The sequence below is a fragment of the Oncorhynchus mykiss genome, chromosome 11 (genome assembly GCF_013265735.2).
Source record: "Oncorhynchus mykiss isolate Arlee chromosome 11, USDA_OmykA_1.1, whole genome shotgun sequence".
NCBI lineage: Eukaryota > Metazoa > Chordata > Actinopteri > Salmoniformes > Salmonidae > Oncorhynchus > Oncorhynchus mykiss.
Genome location: NC_048575.1, coordinates 45,952,104 through 45,971,187, shown reverse-complemented (window position 1 = coordinate 45,971,187; position 19,084 = coordinate 45,952,104). Strand labels below are relative to the sequence as shown.

The 19,084-nt window shown below is 41.8% G+C and overlaps 3 protein-coding genes across 7 annotated transcripts; 2 read left to right on the top strand and 1 right to left on the bottom strand.

Moving 5' to 3' along the window:
- Nucleotides 1–2,000: 2,000 nt before the first annotated feature.
- On the top strand, nucleotides 2,001–4,591 carry gstt2 (glutathione S-transferase theta 2). The gene is made up of 5 exons (XM_021620973.2): nucleotides 2,001–2,212; nucleotides 3,204–3,291; nucleotides 3,384–3,534; nucleotides 3,709–3,885; nucleotides 4,083–4,591. The coding sequence occupies exons 1-5, from the start codon at nucleotides 2,083–2,085 to the stop codon at nucleotides 4,227–4,229; spliced, it is 693 nt and encodes a 230-aa protein (XP_021476648.1). The 5' UTR covers nucleotides 2,001–2,082; the 3' UTR covers nucleotides 4,230–4,591.
- On the bottom strand, nucleotides 4,565–13,586 carry chek2 (checkpoint kinase 2). Of its 5 annotated transcripts, none has more exons than XM_036934617.1 (15): nucleotides 13,473–13,586; nucleotides 11,687–11,918; nucleotides 9,992–10,116; nucleotides 9,745–9,877; nucleotides 9,458–9,548; nucleotides 9,225–9,324; nucleotides 9,089–9,142; nucleotides 8,243–8,307; nucleotides 7,958–8,057; nucleotides 7,672–7,758; nucleotides 7,330–7,493; nucleotides 6,972–7,090; nucleotides 6,707–6,792; nucleotides 6,460–6,561; nucleotides 4,565–6,241 (listed from the first exon to the last, which is right to left on the bottom strand). In XM_036934617.1, the coding sequence occupies exons 2-15, from the start codon at nucleotides 11,892–11,894 to the stop codon at nucleotides 6,146–6,148; spliced, it is 1,530 nt and encodes a 509-aa protein (XP_036790512.1). In that variant the 5' UTR covers nucleotides 11,895–11,918; nucleotides 13,473–13,586; the 3' UTR covers nucleotides 4,565–6,145.
- entr1 (endosome associated trafficking regulator 1) lies at nucleotides 13,488–18,323 on the top strand. The gene is made up of 8 exons (XM_021620971.2): nucleotides 13,488–13,920; nucleotides 14,519–14,640; nucleotides 14,844–15,269; nucleotides 15,380–15,453; nucleotides 17,157–17,268; nucleotides 17,454–17,516; nucleotides 17,606–17,745; nucleotides 17,921–18,323. Exons 1-8 carry the CDS (start codon nucleotides 13,875–13,877, stop codon nucleotides 18,009–18,011), a joined length of 1,074 nt encoding a protein of 357 aa, XP_021476646.1. The 5' UTR covers nucleotides 13,488–13,874; the 3' UTR covers nucleotides 18,012–18,323.
- Nucleotides 18,324–19,084: the final 761 nt, after the last annotated feature.

The window sequence follows — 19,084 nt, the reverse complement described above, 5'->3', positions numbered from 1 at the left end:
GCGTTATCACGTAAATTCATTATCTAGGTTAAAGTAAATATAACATTTTAACTGACGGTGTAAAACTTTAAGAATGTTGTTGTTTTTACAGCCATAATGTAAACTTTAAAAAACGGAGCATGAACTACAAACATTTACTTACAAAATAGATTTTAAGCGTTCTTTTATACTAGAACAAAATTCTTAAACCCTAAGCTAAAATGTAAAAAGAGGAAATCTGCCGCTCGACCATCCATTGATCACGCCCTGCACGACTTTTGTTTTGACTCAGTTGGTGACTATGTAGCCTACAGATTACCGTTCTCAAAGCAACAGAATATTGTGCTGGTAGCACGATCGCGGTTGTTTCTTTTCAAAACAAGAGTCCCCTGCAAAGACACTAAATTGTGAATATCTATTTTTTTGCAGTCTAGTGCAGTAGAACTGTTTTTGAACAGCACTGCAACCACCTTTGAAAAATATATAATTTGATGTATTTTATTGTATATTGGATTATTTATACAATCATATATTTTGAAAGTTTACACATACTGGTATGTTGAAAGCTACCCTGTAGACTACACAGAGTTTACAAAACATTAAACATGACATAGACTGACCAGGTGAATCCAGGTGAAAGCTATGATCCCTTATTGATGTCACTTGTTAAATCCACTTCAATCAGTGTAGATGAAAGGGAGGAGACAGGATAAAGAAGGATTTTAAGCCTTGAGACAATTGAGACATGGATTATGTATGAGGGCCATTCAGAGGGTGAATGGGCAAGACAAAATATTTAAGTGCCTTTGAGGTATGGTAGTAGGTGCACCGGTTTGTGTCAAATACTGCAACGCTGCTGAGTTTTTCATACTCAACAGTTTCCCGTGTGCATCAAGAATGGTCCACCACCCAAAGGACATCCAGCCAACGTGACACAACTGTGGGAAGCATTGGAGTCGACATGGGCCAGCATTCATGTGGAACGCTTTCGACACCTCGTAGAGTCCATGTCCTGACGAATTGAGGCTGTTCTGGGGGAAAAGGGGGGTGCAACTCAATACTAGGAATGTGTCCTTAATGTTTTGTACACTCAGTGTATATTTAAAGAAATACACTTTAATAAAATACTAATATTTGTTATTGGAATTACTCAATAGAGTCTGCAAAACTTAAATGGGTCAATTGTGCTGGGCAACAGGTTAATACAGAGTACTGGTGATTCCCATCTCCACCCACTCCATTTACTGCAATGCAATACACGGTATATGGGATACTTGTTGGCTTGTAGAGAGACATTTTTTCTTCCTGTCTCAGCTAAAGTAAGGTGGGAAATACTCAGTAGGGTCTTTACTAACCAAATATGGTTCGTTTTGGAGGGGGACACATATTTGTTTAGTAGAGACCCTACGGAGTATTTCCCACCTTACTTTAGCTGAGACAGGAAGAACAGTTCTTTCTACAAGCCAGTATGTATCCCATGTACAGTCTATTACCGTGTATTGCATTGGGAGCTATGGACGGGCAGAGTGAAGAGCCAGCAGCAGGCCGTGCGACACAGTCCCCATCCAAAACTAACCATATTTGGTTAGTAGAGACCCAACGGAGTATTTTCCACCCCACTTTAGCTGAGACAGGTAGAAAAGTTATCTCGCTACAGCCCAATATTCTCAACATACCAGTGTCGACATAGTTTTTTTTACATGACACTCTTATCCAGAGCGACTTACAAGACCAATTAGCGTTAAGTGCCTTACTCAAGGGCACAGCGACAGATGTTGTACCTAGTCGGCTTGGGGACTCGGACCAGCAACCTTTTGGTTACTGGCCTAACGCTCTTAACCGCTAGGCTGCCTGCCGCCACATTTTTCATTTGTTTTCAGAAATTACTTCTTGCATTTTCATGTTGACACAATTAAAGTGGCCATTGATTAAAATTCAATACAATTTGAATTAGTTATCCACATTGCAATGGTTTGAAACGGGGGCTTTTACTTGGAAGGTTTCGTCATTACCCTACAAAGTGACATAATTTGTGCTGCTGGCAAAATACTAGTAGCCTACAGTGCCTAGCTAACGTTGGCAAGCAATACAAATACGTTTATCATGGCTGGTAGAAAGGCCGTAGAACTAGTAGTGTATTTAGATTTATTGTCTCAACCATGTAGAGCAATACATATATTTCTTAACTGCAATAAAATTCCACACAAGGTGAAAACAGTTGCAATACGAAAAGGTGAGTTTCAAGCGGGCTAGGCGAACGTTAGTTACCAACATCATCTAGCTAACGTTAAACATGCAATCAATATATCTATCGTTTTGGTTGCTACTAAAGCAAGATTGTTAATGTTAATTGGAAATGCATATATAGGTTTGATATATTTATAAAGAGACTGAGCGCGACATTGTTTAAAAAGTTAAATGTATCTGCTCTGTCCTGCATTGAACTTAGACCTACTGTACCTTGAACTTTGTCCTACTCTGCACATCAAAACGCGTGTTTTCTGTTAATAGTTGTCCCGAATGTGTACTAGCTAGCTAACTAGCTATTCAGAATGACAACAGTATGCTATTATTTCACAATCGTTCATGTCTTCAAATTTGGACAAATACACTGAACAAAAATAGAAACCCAACATGTAAAGTGTTGGTCCCATGTTTCATGAGCTGAAATAGAAATCCCAGAAATGTTCCATATGCACAAAAAGCTTATTTCTCTCAAATTTTGTGCACACATTTGTTTACATCCCTGTTAGTGAGTGTTTCTCCAAAATAATCCATCCACTTGATAGGTGTGGCATATCAAAAGTGGATTAAAGGGCACGCTCATTACACAGGTGCACCTTGTGCTGGGACACTAAAAGACCACTTTACAATGTGTAGGTTTTGTCACACAATACAATGCCACATGTGTCTCAAGTTGAAAGAACATGCAATTGGCATGCTTACTGCAGGAATGTCCACCAGAGCTGTTGCCAGAGAATTTAATGTTCATTTCTCTACTATAAACTGCATCCGTCATTTTAGAGAATTTGGCAGTATGTCTAACCCGCCTCACAGACCATGTGTAACGACACCAGCCCAGGACCTCCACATCCGGCTTCTTAAAAACGTTGAAATTGTTGCATATTGCATTTATTTTTGTTCAATATTGCTCCATGCATAAACCAATACCTAAACGAAATGTAATTAACATACTGTATCTCAATACCTTTGTTTATATATAGGGGAGAATAGGACACCAGAGTATACAAAACTCAATCCCATGCAGAAGGTCCCTGTGATGGTCGACAATGACTTTGTTCTGACTGAGAGGTAACACTCTTCATTCACTCTGTAGTTTAATTTTTTTTGTTGAAAATGAAAAAAAATTAAAGGGGCATTTCCCCTCCCTCATCTTGTTACAGTGATGCCATATTAAAATACCTGGCCACCAAATATGATGTCCCAGGTAACTGGTACCCACGCCACCCAGAGAGGAGGGCGAGAGTGGATGAATACACAGCCTGGCACCATACCAACACCCGGCCACATGCGGCCAAGGTCTTTCTCATGGAGGTAAGGCTTGCTCATGGAGCACTACTGTCATTTGGCAGGTGAAATGTAGCCTAGTCCCACAGCCATCTTTTTGCAGGGTATTACACATTTATGCAATATAATTTTACTGTTATGGAACATGTTATATCTCATGTTCTGTGGTTGTTGTTGATGGCACGCATCGCTGCTTTGTAGGTTTTACTGCCCCATATGACAGGGCAGCCAGCAGACCCACTGAAGGTGGAGCGGGCGTTGGCAGACCTGAGTGACACTCTGGAGAAGCTGGAGAACATGTTCCTCAAGAGACAGCCCTTCCTCTGTGGAGATGACATCAGCCTGGCTGACCTGCTGGCCGTGTGTGAACTCATGCAGGTGAGGAGCAGTGGGTCAACTGGTCCATCAGAGCTTAGCCACTGGGTGAACCAGCCACCTCTGCTGAGAAAATGGTCCTACAATGTAGTCAGGAATGTCAAATCTCAGACTGTCTGTTTGACCACTTACAATACATTTTGATGTATGGGTTGCTACCCATTTCAGCCTACTAAATGAATTGACTGCTTTGCTCTCAGCCCCTAGGTGGCGGCAGAGACATCCTGAAGGATCGTCCCAAGCTGTTGAGCTGGAAAAGTCGTGTCCAGTCTGCGCTGGGTGATTCCTTTGGCAAGGCACACACAGTGCTGTACAGTCTCCGGGACAGGTCCAAAGCAAAGCTATGAAATAATCTCAATATGGTTTGATATAAAAGCTTGCACAATGCTTGAAAGCAACACTACTACCAGATGTCTATACGGATTATGTTTGTGCTGTCCATGTTGACCTCGAGATTGAGGTTGTTTATAGGCTCAATGGGAGAGTGATCAGTGCCTTACATTAACCTCTGTGTGATATGCTACAAAATTACTAGCTAGATGGTTCAGCATTATGAACCTTGATCTGGAGTGGAGATGGGAAATGTTGAATAGAGTAAGATAATATAAAATATTATCTAGAAGAGTAATATATTTTCAATGACATACAACTGCCTAGAATGAATGGATGCATAACAATAAAAACCAGTGGAAAATGTTTGTTTATTCAACAGTAGCTGTACAAAGACAATTATTTACAAAACAGGAGGACATTTCCAGTAGACATAGCTCAGTATGTGCCCACAAGTTGGAAATCAACATGTACACTGAAGAAAAATATAAACGCAACATGTGAAGTGTTGGTCCCATGTTTCATGAGCTGAAATAAAAGATCCCAGAAATGTTCCATACGCACAAAAGTATTATTTCCCTCAAATGTGTTGATAATCCATCCACCTGACAGTTGTGGCATATCAAGAAGCTGATTAAACAGCATGATCATTACACAGGTGCACCTTGTTCTGGGGACAATAAAAGGCCACTCCAAAATGTGCTGTTGTGTCACACAACACAATGCCGTTGAGGGAGCACGCAATTAGCATGGTGACTGCAGGAATGTCTACCAGAGCTGTTGCCAGAGAATTGAATATGACTTTCTCTACCAAAAGCCACCTCCGTTTTAGACAATTTAGCAGTACGTCCAACCGGCCTCACAACCGCAGACCACGTGTATGGCGTCGTCTGGGCGAGCAGTTGTGAACAGTGCCCCATGGTGGCGGTGGGGTTATGGTATGTGCAGACATAAGCTACGGACAACAAACAAAATAAAATTGTATTGATAGCAATTTGAATGCACAGAGCCACTGTGACGAGATCCTGAGGCCCATATTTCTAAAGGTATCTGTGACCAACAGATCTATATCTCTATTCCCAGTCATGTGAAATCCATAGATTAGAACCTCATTTCAATTGACTGATTTCCTTATATGAACTAACTCAGTAAAATCAAATGGTTGCGTTTATATTTTTGTTCAGTGTATAGTAACGTTAATCAAGTACATTTCAGATGATTGCACCATGATGTAATGGAAACGGCAGCTATAGATGACATCTTCTAAAGATCAACATTTTTATCTGTTTCGACGGGTGGATTTGACGTTTCTCGAACTTGATGGAAAAGTTGTTTTTCGAATAAATGACGATTGCCGAATTTGGAAGCTCCACTTCACATTTAATTCGAAATGCCTACTGCTTGCTCAATCTGTTTTTCAACTATAAAAATTATGTTTCTTTGCAGGACAATTGTCTGTACTTTCAAGAAAGCCTGAATGCTATTCTGGTTGGCTGGATGCAAGTTTCACCATGGTGATATGTTGGCACATGAGAATTATTAAAATATGGCAATTCTTGCATTCTATCCATGCTGGCTTTTGCAGGCTACCTGAGACATAAAACATATAGGTGGGAGGGAATACAGGCTGTGGCCAATTTATTAATGGAAACACTTAATGTTTTATTATAAACGTTTTTTTTGTATGTGTGACCATTACATATAGCTGTTTCTATCGTCAAAAGAGTTCAATGGAAACGCACCGCAGCAGGCAATTGTCGCATCTATTTTTCTATTCGAACGTTCTAAAATCATTTGACAAGTTAATGGAAATGTAGCAATAGAAGTGTGATAAAATACAATATACTGGTAGATTTCCAGGGGGCCAAATTGCCGGTGGAAAACTACCTGGGGGGGAGGGGTCTCCAATGTGGTGATGAGGATGAAATGTGACTCATGTTGCCTCTGTGGATGGGCCTGGTCTCCTCTTTGCCGGCTGCTGCTCATCATCATCATCATCATCTTCTCTTGACCTCTTTGTAGTTGAAGCCTAAAGTAACAAGAGCCATAGTTCAATTTTGTTAGCAACACCCCTCTCTCTCTCTGTGTGTGGGTGTGTTCTAGCCCTACACGGAATCACTAATCACCAAGACCTTTGTTAAATCAGCTGTGTCGGTGCAGGTCTACAACAAAAATATGAACTGTCTAGTGGTCCCCCCAGGAGAGGGGTGGGAAACACTGCTGCAGTAGAATGACATCGTTTCTCACTACTGTGGTGTCTACGGAGTCTGCTGTGGCATCAGCCGCTGTGGCATCTCCGGAGTCCTTGGGGTACATGATGCATTCAGCAGTCTCCTTCATGGCCTCATCCTGAGACGGAGATTGATGGGACCAGAGATTATTCACTGTTGCCACTTACAACACTGCCTAGCCCCAAATACCCCTCCATCCAGTAAACGTACCCGCCTTGATGGCAGTAGGGCCAGGCAATGAGAGACGGCAATAAAGCTCTTACCATCAGCCAGGGATGGTGTAAAGCCTCCTCAATGGTGAGGCGGGCATTGGGGTCCACTACAAGCAGCCTCTTCACGACATCTTTCGCTAGACATGATTGGATAAGTAAAATAACTATTGGGACAGCATTTAAGGAATTATCAATACGATTGTAGTAAAGTACCCAAAGTTCTTTCCCAACCTGAGACAGGAAGAATCTGTTTTCGAATTTCTATGTGCTCTAACACACATGACAGAGCCAAACAGGATTGACAGTAGTCTCTTACCATCATCCGAGATGCCGTCCCATTTGGATGGAATAAATGTATAAATTCCCTGCGTGATCTGATCCCTGACTGACAAACCCGTTTGTGCATTAGGGTGGAACGGGGGATAGCCTGCCAAGCTGTGAGGGAGACAGGAAGTAAGCTCCAGTTTAATAAATTATGTGAATCTGTGAACAGGAAAACCTTGCGTGCTGTTGAAAAGTAATCTTGGCCCAAGTTATTTGCAAATGAATTGAAATAATTGCATTACAATTATCTTTAAATGTTGACAGAAACAAGTTACATGGCACTTCCTACTAGTCAGAGCACGCAGCACTGTCGTTTATGTTACCCTGCCATCAGTAGTATGGATCCCTACCACACAAACAGGACGACCCCTAAACTCCAGGCGTCTACGGCTCTGCTGTAGCCCACGGTGACTGCGTCGGTGAACACCTCAGGTGCAAGGTATGTGGGTGTTCCACAAAGGGTCCTCATCAGGGCAGACTCCTCCAGTATCTTGGACTGATTAAAGTCTGTGATCTGTCACATAGAGAGAGAGAGGCCTGTCACTCTTCAACCAAGCTTTCAGTCCCCCCACCCCCACTTCAGGAAGACAATGAGTTTCCAGGTGGATAACTATCTACCCTCACTTACACTTCATCTACCATGTTCAATTATTGTGGGAAAATTACCCACATGATGACTTGACAAATCTTACCTTGATGACACAAACATCATCCTGAGACGAAAGCAGCACATTTTCAGGTTTGAGGTCTCTGTGGATGATGCCATTGTTGTGAAGATACTAGTGGAAGGAATGTGAAATAAACAAGCATAAGGAAGCAGTGTAAAACTACTCAAGTGACAGTAACTATCTCCAGTATAAAACAAGATAGTTATGGCGTATTTTGACATCACAGCAGAGCCTATTTAATAAAGCCTACCACTCTTCTAGAAATTGGGAAATGGGGAAAAAAAATGGAGAAATACATCAATCCACCCACCTCTACTGCTTTCAACATCTGGTAGAAATAGAGCTTGGCAATTGACTCCTCTATCTGGTTCTTGCTTTTGACCCTATCAAAGAGTTCCCCGCCCTCCATGCTGAAACACATACATGCGGTCAGTTGAAACAGAATAAATCGAAGGGGAAAGGAAATACGATGCTTGTGAAAATTGTACTTCTGAGATGGGCTACAGAAAATATTACATGCAATGTAATGATACTGGTTTGCCATTGATAAAAATATATTAAAAAAGTGTCTGCTTGAATTAAATACTAAACTCACAGCTCTAAAACAATGTAGTATGAGTCGTCTGTTTGGAAGAAGTCTTCTGTTTTGATCAAACATGGCTGGAATAGACAGGAGGAAAAAGTTACACAGAAAAATTGCAGGCAAATACTACATACATACATACAGGTTGAATATGTAAAAAAAAAAAAAAAAAAACATGTTATGATTGTGGCTTTGTCCAGTAGAAAACACAAGTTGAAAATGACTACTTTTATGGTATTTGACTACCCCCCCCCAAGAAAAATGTACTAGGCTCCTTTCCTTGGCAGTCATTACAGCATAATACATTATAGATGTACACTGAGTGTAAAATCATTATGAAGACCTTCCTAATATTGAGTTGCACCCCCCCTTTTGCCCTCGGAACAGCATCAATTCGTCAGGGCATGGACTCTACAAGATGTCGTTCCACAGGGATGTTGGCCCATGTTGACTTCAATGCTTCCCACAGTTGTGTCAATTTGGCTGGATGTCCTTTGGGTGGTGGACCATTCTCGATGCACACAAGAAACTGTTGACGGTGAAAAACCCAGCAGCGGTGCAGTTCTTGACACTTACTACCATACCCCGTTCAACAGCACTTAAATATTTTGTCTCGCCCATTTACAGCACACGTACACAATCCACGTCTCAAGGCTTAAAATTAAAAATCCTTCCCTAACCCGTCTCCTCCCCTTCATCGACACTGATTGAAGTGGATTCAACAGGTGACACCAATAAGGGATCAAGGCATTCACCTGGATTTACCTGATCAGTCATGGAAAGAGCAGGTGCTCATAATGTTTGGTACAACTCAGTGTATAAACAGGCTATTAAAAATGACAATGATTACTTACTTACATGGTTTATCCTTTGGAGGATCTGGATCTCTCGTTCCGCATTTCGTGTGGCAGTCTAGAATTGCACAAAGAAGAGTTCCTTTTATTGCAGTAACATTCATCAACTAGGAAACGGGGAAAATGGTGAAAAGACTTACGCCGACGGATGCTGGGAAGTCCTTCTTGTTGATGGTCTTCACAGCCACCTTTTTGCAAGTGGCCCTCTCAAAGGCCAGCTTCACTTCCCCGCACACACCACTGGTACAACAAATCGTTATCAGCCACGTTTACACACATTGATCATACTAGAATGTCACTCTGTAATTCAAATCGAAAATCTGGATTTTTGCAGAAAATTCACAAGTTGAAACGAATCAAAATGCTCACTTACGCTCCAATCTTTCTGGTAATCAGGTATTTCTCACTGAACTCTTTGGGGAGGTTGGACTGTTCATCCGCCATGAGATCAATGAACACAAACACTAATGAGGGAAGAAACTATCAATCTCATGGATTGTAAATGCAAAAAACTAAAACCGGCATCACCAATAAGGGAATGATGCTGTATACTTAATGTTGAGAGTGACAGGGAATAAATATAGTGGAATGCTAAGACTTTTGAGTATCAGTGACCTAAAACAGAAATGACTTGAAAATAAAACTCTGTAACAAGGTTACCTTTATGGCGTTCCTCAGCTAGGGACAGCACCGCATTGTTTGCTAGAGGCAATGTTTTTCCTTTCCCAAGAATTGTACCGTCAACAAACGTGCCATTGCCACTGTTGTCAAAGACATAGACAATGTTCTGCTCCTGCAAGGTAACGATCTGACCGTCATCACTTGAGCAAACATTGCGAACAAAACTATTTTACTACTGTTAAACAAAAACATGAAATACATCATTTTGTCAAATGAATAGACCTACTCGGAATATTCGGAAGTGTTTTTTGCTGTACGTAGCAAATCTGGGCGATTTCTTCAGTATGGGGTCATCAAAGCAATAGTTACATTTACTGTCCCGGCCAAACCAAGTGTCGTCCTCAACACAGTCTGAAAAAAAAGTCAAACACCATCACTTCAATAGAGAAGAGAATACACAGATGCTAATGCTGCTAGTTGAGAAATACAAAGAATCTCACACAAACAAAGCAAACTGCACACAGGCGCGCACAGTTCCCACATGGACCACGTTCAGCAGGACACAACGTTGTTCAATTGAACGGAAACCGTGCTGTTCTGAATGACCAGTTGAAGAACATTTTGATGACTGATTACGGCGGCTCAGAGGGCGATTTTGTACAGTGTGCTGCTGCAGTAGTTTGACATTTCAAATGGTCACACCCATATTGAGCAGATCCCACCCCGCCACACACAAACGGGATCAAATATACCTCAAAAAATGTTGAGGAATGGTGCGCACCGTGGTGGGAAAACGTTTTGTTCAGTACAAACTGTAGCAAAACGTTCAATAACTAAACGTGCCCCTGTATTCACTGCCTACAGTAGCGACGGAATTGTAACGCGATATGTGACGGCTCCATATCTGGGTTGACAGCTTAGCTAATAGAAAACACTGCTATATTTTTTTTTATTTTTTATACCTAGTCTTGTTGATACACTTTTCTTCTAAATTGAAAACTAAGAAAGTATCTTAGAAATGTCCGTGTCCAGTTGCAAGTGGTTCTTCAAAAAACCAGAGGAAATTCAGAAAGATTTTAAAATCCATGTTTTGTATCAAGTGAAAAATGGCATGTGTGTAGATCTTTGTTTTGGCTGCACTGTGTGACGCACGGTCATCTACTTCTACACGTTGGCTGCATAGAACCGACTAGCGCAAAGATGCTGGGAAACGCTAGCTGTGCAGCGGCTAAGCTCCTCGCACAGTACAAAAACATGGATTTTTACAGCTTCCAGAATTTTCCCCTGTTTTTTTTGTTGTTGTTGGTAAAACCACCTGTAACTAGACACAAACATTTATAAGATACACCTTTCTTCTGAATCAAAACGAAGAAAGCATTTCCAAGACCAGGTTAGTTGAAAAATGTGTAGCAGCATTTTCTAGAAGCTAAGCCATAACGCCAGATAGATATGGAGCCATCACATATCGTGTTACAATTCCATAGCTAATCCTGAAGGTAAGACTGGCACAATCACTGTATAACCGACGGTTATGGATGAAGACCTTTATGAAAATAAAAGAACAGTCATAATGGCCCCCCCAAAAAAAATTGCCAGCCGAACATTTGTGCAGTTGAGTCCGTTTCTGCTGTAACATGGACTCTACAACGTGATCAAACCTAGTTGCCCCTTGCTGAAACCATAGAATTAGGAATTAGAATGGATCTCTATGGCTGAAACAGCAAGGTGTCGTAACAAACGGTCTTCGGTTTCCTTGGGCTACGCCCCCATCCCTACTGCTGCAGTAGCACATACAGTCAGGAGCAGAGCAGAGGCGAAAATGTGCGTCTATTCTTTTGGCTATTCAAACGATTAAAACGGTGACCCCGATCATTTGGCTGACCCAATATCTGTCATCCAAAAATTCCATGACTGTCACAGGATACCTTCAGTTTGGGCTATCTACCCAAAAAAACAGGGCATGTCTTGTGGTTGCACTCACCGTGGGCTCTGAAGCCTCTCTGCATAGGCAGCAGGCGACCCCATGGCTGTGGCTCAGGCTCTTCTGGTATGGAGCCAAGGTCCCTAACAGGGATGGTGTCCACTGAGCTGACAGTGCCTGACCCAGAGGAGGAGCTGGAGCCACTCTGGGACTGAGTCTGAGGCTGCGACTGTGTCTGGCTGCCAGCATCTGGCTTCTCCTGGGACATGGTCAATATTTCTCCTCAGTCAGTCTATTAAAGTAAATAATAAAACATCATTCAGGTTATCATGGCATCTTTCAATTTTCCACGTCCGTAAACTAAGCAAAGTCCTCATGTATAACTTGCATCTGAGAATCCTAGCCCCCCCCCCGTGAATTATGAATATGAATGAAAGATTGGTTGATTGATTGGTTGGTTGATTGATTGATTGATTGATTTGAATGATCTGCCCATGTATTCATCATGCGGCAGGGTAGCCTAGTGGGTAGAGCGTTGGACTAGTAACCGGAAGGTTGCAAGTTCAAATCCCTGAGCTGACAAGGTACAAATCTGTCGTTCTGCCCCTGAACAGGCAGTTAACCCACTGTTCCTAGGCCGTCATTGAAAATAAGAATTTGTTCTTAACTGACTTGCCTAGGTCAAATAAAATTTCAAAAATGCACTGAGTCTGGAAAATCCATAATCGTGGCAACTCTTGTAGCTAGCCAGAATATTCTAACCCTATGCCACTGTCCTCCAAATTGTACCTTTATCCAAACTGCTACGTCGAAGATTTTTTTTTTTTTTTTTTACTAGGCAAGTAAGTTATTTTTATTTTTGTACCTTTATTTAAACTAGGCAAGTAAGTTAAGAGCAAATTCTTATTTTCAATGACGGCCTAGGAATAGTGGGTTAACTGCCTTGTTCAGATTTTTTTACCTTGTCAGCTTGGGGATTTGATCTTGTAACCTTTCGGTTGAGCGTTGGACTAGTAACCGAAAGGTTGCAAGATCAAATCCCCGAGCTGACAAGGTAAAAAAAATAAAAAAATCTTCACTCTAGGCTACCTGCCGCCCCAGATAGATACTTCTAGTTTTTACGGAAAAGAGTGTCCTTTTCGTCCTCATGCCAGCTAGTAGCCACCACAACCATCTTGGAATGGCAGTTTCAGCCAGTCAGCTCCTTTGTTGTTCAAGGTGACATGCCATTCCATAATGGCTGCTGTGGCTACTGTTAGCTAGCTTGAAGATGGTCCGTTTTCCAGAAAAACTAGAAGTATTTCAATCTTCTCTAAGTATCAGTTTGGATAAAGGTCCAATTGGGAGTACATTGGCATATCCAACCCCTGCATTGAAATACATTTCCGAAAATATCTCGCACCAGCTCTGTAATGTCTTACTCATAACCATGATGGCGTTCCGACCCCAGTAGTGCAGCTAAGTGTAAACAAGCATAAAGGAAGGGTCAGAATCTTCTGGCTACCTAGCTAGCTGTGTGTAATTCATTCAACATGCTCCATCTATTTACAAATACGTCTATCGTTTCTTGCCAGCAGTGTTATTGACTAACCTGTCATGCGAGTTAACTGTATTTTTATCCTCACCAAGCCCTAATAAAGCAAATCAAAATCAGTTTCACAAGTGTCCTAATCATTTCCGTTGTAGTTAGCTAGCTAGTCTAGCTAGCACGACGGCGAAATTAAGTGGTTGTTTACTAACCGAATAAAGGTGACGACTCGCCGACTATGACGTGTGCAACTGACCAGGGCAATATTTTAAACATGTATGAGAATGACAATTTAATCAAATACATTTTTACACTTACCGGGATTTCGAATGAATCGCGGCACGTGTAAAATTTGCCGGGAAATCGGATCGACTCCTGGGAAATGTTGTTTATTTTCCCTAAAACGTCATCTGAATCGTAGCCAGTGAGAAGTTTAGGATTGTCCACGTGATTTTCGGCAGCTAGCAAACCTTTGGCGCATCGACGCACACAGCTGACGAACAACAACCACGTCTAAAATATGTCATTTTCATCAATTATCTTTCGTATGACAAGTAATTTCGTCTACATCCAGTAATTTGCTAGTACATTATTTCATTGTTTTCAGCAAGCTAGCTTGGTAACGTAAACTGTCCGTGTTAGCTAGCTAACAACGCGTTAGCCGCTGAAGTTAGCTGACAACCGCTCATACCATCACCGATTGACTGGTTCACCGTCAACATGGCAAAGCATAAAACCTCTGAAAAAAACAATATAATCGAAGTTGGTAAGTTGTTACTTCCACAGCAAATCCATCTGTCCAATATTCAGTTGTAGGTTATAGACTAGCTATATCTAGCTGATCCAGTATTCAAATGACATGATGCATGCAACCATAGACATAGGCTACTTGATATTCACATCATTGGATGCAATAACACACATCTCATCTACCTGAGACAGGGGCACATCTGTTCAGCACCATCGAAGAGTGATCAGCAAGTGATGGTGCAATGGTTCATTAATTTGTGTTACAAGTGTCTAGTGCTGGGTTTGGCATGGTTGGTACCAGGATCAGAGTTATTTCTGCTGGCATGGTGTTGGAGGGCCATTAGGGAGGCACTCTTACCTCTGGTCTAAGAACTCCATGATACCTCTGGTCTAAGAACTCCATGACCCAGGCACCCTGCCCTGGCACAGTGCTGCCCTTTAGTGAGACAATCTGGATTTACAAATTCCATGGCACTTGTTGCTGGAGTAGGACGGGGTATTGGCCCCTACACATCCACAACAAAATCCAACTTTTGTATTTCTCCAATAATGGCAGCCAGACAGTTTGAAAATAACTATCATCCAAATATTTACCGACATGTCTTATTTCATAGATGAAGTCAGAGAAGATGGAGAGGAGATGAATCCTTTCTCCTTCAAAGAGTTCATCCGCAGTAAAAACCAGTACCCAGATATGAAAGGGGATCCAGATGAGAAGAATTACTCAACGCGAAAGGTGCTGAACATTTAAAATGAACCAGTCTTACATTAAACCCCAGAGATTAACTGTTACAAAGCCTATGCATGGAATGAGTTGTTATGTCCTTGGAAAAAGTCACAGCATGATATACAAGGCCTGGTCAGACTGTTAAGAATATTACTTTTGGTGGAATTTTGGTGTGAATGTAACTTACCTTACTGCTGCTTCATGTGTTGTAGAAAGCATATGGGAGCACATTCCTGGCAGAGGGGGAATATACTGCCCCGAAGAGCTTCGATCAAGACTTCCAGGGTCAGTTTTACATGGACCACACACCGTTTCCTCAATTTCTGGAAAATGACACTAAGGAGGAGTGGGCTGGGAGTTACCAGCCATCAGCCATTGAGGAGGCACATGAGTTTGGACTGTGTGGCACTGCAGCAGCAGACAGCAGCACATACTCTGGTCAGTCCTCCCTGTGCACAGAGGAAGAAGAGGAGACTTCATCCTCCCTATGGCAGGTGGATGAAGAATTCTCACCAGAGGCCCACCAGTCCAGACGGGCCCCAGTGAATTATGAGGGAGATGACGAGACATCAATGGCAGAGCTCACCTACAAGACCAAGAAGAGTAGTACCGAGAATGGCAATAGGGATCAACAAAAGGTCATTTTCCTCTCTCAAGGCTTTGCTTACAGATGCACACGTGTGATTGGATATCACATGGGATTAGTCACAAGTCCTTTATTTTGATTATTTCTGTTTCTCTTTTTAAGCTGAGGGAGGAAAATGCGCAGCTCAGGAAGCACATTAAAGATCTTGTGAAAAAGTCTGAGTATGATGATCGAAGGTAGGTGGATAGAATTGCCAGTTGATATGGTCTGCAGAGTACAGACCTACCCGGTGCATGAGAAGTGTTTAAGGGACGGTGTTAAAGCCTATATTATGTTATGGCATGGGAGTAATGCTTTGAATATTACTCTTTAGATGTACATTTAAGATGTAAACTGTACACATACAGTCTAAAGTTTGGACACACCTACTCATTCCAGGGATTTTCTTTATTTGTACTATTTTCTACATTGTAGAATAATAGTGGAGACATCAAAACTATGAAATAACACATGGAAACATGTCAAACAAATCAACATATTTTATATTTGAGTTTCTTCAAAGTAGCTACCCTTTGCCTTGACAGCTTTTACGCTCTTGGCATTCTCTCAACCAGCTTCATGGGGTAGTCACCTGGAAGGCATTTCAATGGACAGGTTTGCCTTGTTAATTTGTTGAATTTCTTTCCTTAGTGAATTTGAACCAATCAGTTGTGTTGTGACAAGGTAGTGGTGGTATACAGAAGATAGCCCTATTTGGTAAAAGATCAAGTCCATATTATGGCAAGCACAGCCCAAATAAGCAAAGAGAAACGACGGTCCATCATTACTTTAAGACATGAAGGTCAGTTGATATGGAAAATTTCAATAACTGTGAGTGCAGTCACAAATAAGTGCAGTCACAAAAACCATCAAGCGCTATGATGAAACTGGCTCTCATGAGGACCGCCACAGGAAAGGAAGACCCAGAGTTACCTCTGCTGCAGAGGATAAGTTCATTATAGTTACCTGCCTCAGAAATTGCTTCAGATACATCTCAACATCACCTCTTCAGAGGAGACTGCGTGAATCAGGCCTTCATGGTCAAATTGCTGCAAAGAAACAACTACTAAAGGACACCAATAAGAAGAAAATACGTGCTTGGGCCAAGAGACACAAGCAATGGACATTAGAAATCTGTCCTTTGGTCTGATGAGTCCAAATTTGAGATTTTTGGTTCCAACAGCCGTGTCTTTGTGAGATGCAGAGTAGGTGAACGGATGATCTCTACATGTGTGGTTTCCACCATGAAGCCTGGAGTAGGAGGTGTGGGGGTGCTTTGCTGGTGACACCATCCCATCTGGTTTTGGCTTAGTGGGACTATCATTTGTTTTTCAACAGGACAATGACCCAAAACACACTTCCAGGCTGTGTAAGGGCTATTTGATCAAGAAGGAGAGTGATGAGTGCTGCATCAGATGACCTGGCCTGGCCTCCACCATTACCTGACCCCCACCCAATTGAGATGGTTTGGGATGAGTTGGACCGCAGAGTGAAGGAAAAGCAGCCAACAAGTGCTCAGCATATGTAGGAACTCCTTCAAGACAATTGGAAAATCATTCCAGGTGAAGCTGGTTGAGAGAATGCCAAGCGTGTGCAAAGTTGTCATCAAGGCAAGGGGTGGCTACTTTAAAGAATCTAAAATATAAACGATATTTCGATTTGTTTAACACTTTTTTTGGGGGGGGGGGGGGGGGGGGGTTACTACATGATTCCATATGTGTATTTTCATCGTTTTGATGTCTTCACTTTTATTCTACAATGTAGAAAATAGTTTAAAACAATTAAGAATAACCCTTGAGTGAGTAGGTGTGTCCAAACCTTTGACTGGTACCGTATGTTAATGCTGTTTAAAGAGTGTTTAACCTATGCTCATCGTCATGTCTCTCTGACTGCCCCATAGAATTCGCCACGTCACAGATGAGTTGCACAAGAGAAGAGTGCAGGAGGAGAGGGAGGCTCAGGCTTTAGAGACCATGGTCCACTCCGTCGAGCAGAACCTGCAGTTAATGACCGTGCGCACCTGTCCCTTTCTCCTAGTTCATCCGTTCGACAAAGATGAAGAATCATTTTTGTTCACTGATTATCTGAAATATGTCTCAATAGGATTACAAGCAAATTGTCATGATTGGTTACTAAACAGAATTGTGTTGAGATATGAAGTCTTAATTCATTATTTTGACCTTTTTCTTCTTGACAGAAACGAGCAGTTAAGGCTGAAAACATTGTATCAAAACTCAAACAGGAGCTGCATCAATTACAGGTTTGACCTTTACTGGTGTTGCTGGCGTTACTGGGATGGTGAGCTTCAGTGACATATGATTGCATAATGTGACCCTCTTTATATTGCAGGGCCAAGTAGAGGGGTACCGGTATGAGAATGAGAGACTTCGAGCCGGAGAGACAGCTGCCTTAAATACAATGAAACATAATGCGCAAGTGGCCTCAGAGTACCTCAACAAAGCAGCACTCAATGCAGAGACTTCCATCAAGTGAGTCCTCTCTCCCATAGTGTCATCTACATACAGGTGGGATAAAAACAGTCCCTCATATTGATTGTGTGGGTATTGGGTAATGTGCAATTTCATAGGGTTTTCTACATAACCCCTAATTAAACATTGTGGTATTTGCTCCAAGTTCAGGCTATCCGTTTGATTCTGTCCACAGGCAATTACTTACAAGTGCAGAGAGTCTTTGTCTAGTATCGCAACTGCTGCAGTCCATCGACAACCTATCTGAGATTCATAATGAAGGCTGATGGCGTTTAAAGGACACTAGAGATTTCAGATCTAGTACCATCCAGCAACAAGGACCTGGAAAGCAATTATGGTGTGTCACACAACACTCAAACGAGAATTTTAAGTTGTGGTGGGGGCACTGATTTGTGACCCCCCCCCCCCAAAAAAATAGTGCACATCTTTTTTTTTACTTGTACATCATAAAATGTTTAGTTTTAAATCACTTTAACAGGTGATTTGAAAACAATATATACTAACAGATGTATTTACCACTGAGTCAAATATGACTCAAATATTGTGATTAATAAACATGTGACTAGATATCCTTCAAAGCTGGTCATTTTTATTTTGTGAGCATTTTACACTGCATTTGTTCCACAAACTTTGCTTGAACATAGCCATTCTATGCGAGCAGAGATCGTTTGTAGCTAGCTCAATTACTGGCTAAGTTTTCCGACCTCTGATCCCCTTTTAATGTATTTGTATTTCATCCACTTTTTCCTGAGATTGTCAGAAAGTCTGGTTAGTAATGAGCGTATTTGCGATGAGTGACTGATACAGAAACCCTACGAGGTCCGGATCCTGCTGGTTAGAGTTGAATACTGCTGCTCTAAACCATCTCTGGTATCATGTATTATTTTAACCACTGGAGGGAGGCAGAGAGCAAAACAAGAAACAGTCATACATCTCAACCCTCGATCTTATTACTGTAGCTCTGTGCCCCCCACCCCCAACACATATACAGAGGAGGCTGGTGGGAGGAGCTATAGGAGGACAGGCTCACTGTAATGGCTGGAATGGAATGGTATCAAATCTCCACCCACCAGCCTCCTCTGCTCTGATGTATTACAGTAACATGACAATGAAACGTTTGGCTTTGTACTTTCCATCATAATCTAATACAGAGGTTCCCAAACTTTTTATAGTCCTGTACCCCTTCAAACATACAACCTCCAGCTGCGTACCTACCCCCTCGAGCACCAGGGTCAGCGCACTCTCAAATGTTGTTTTTTTGCCATCATTGTAATTCTGCCACACACACTATACAATATATTTATTAAACATAAGAATTAGTGTGAGTTTTTGTGTCACC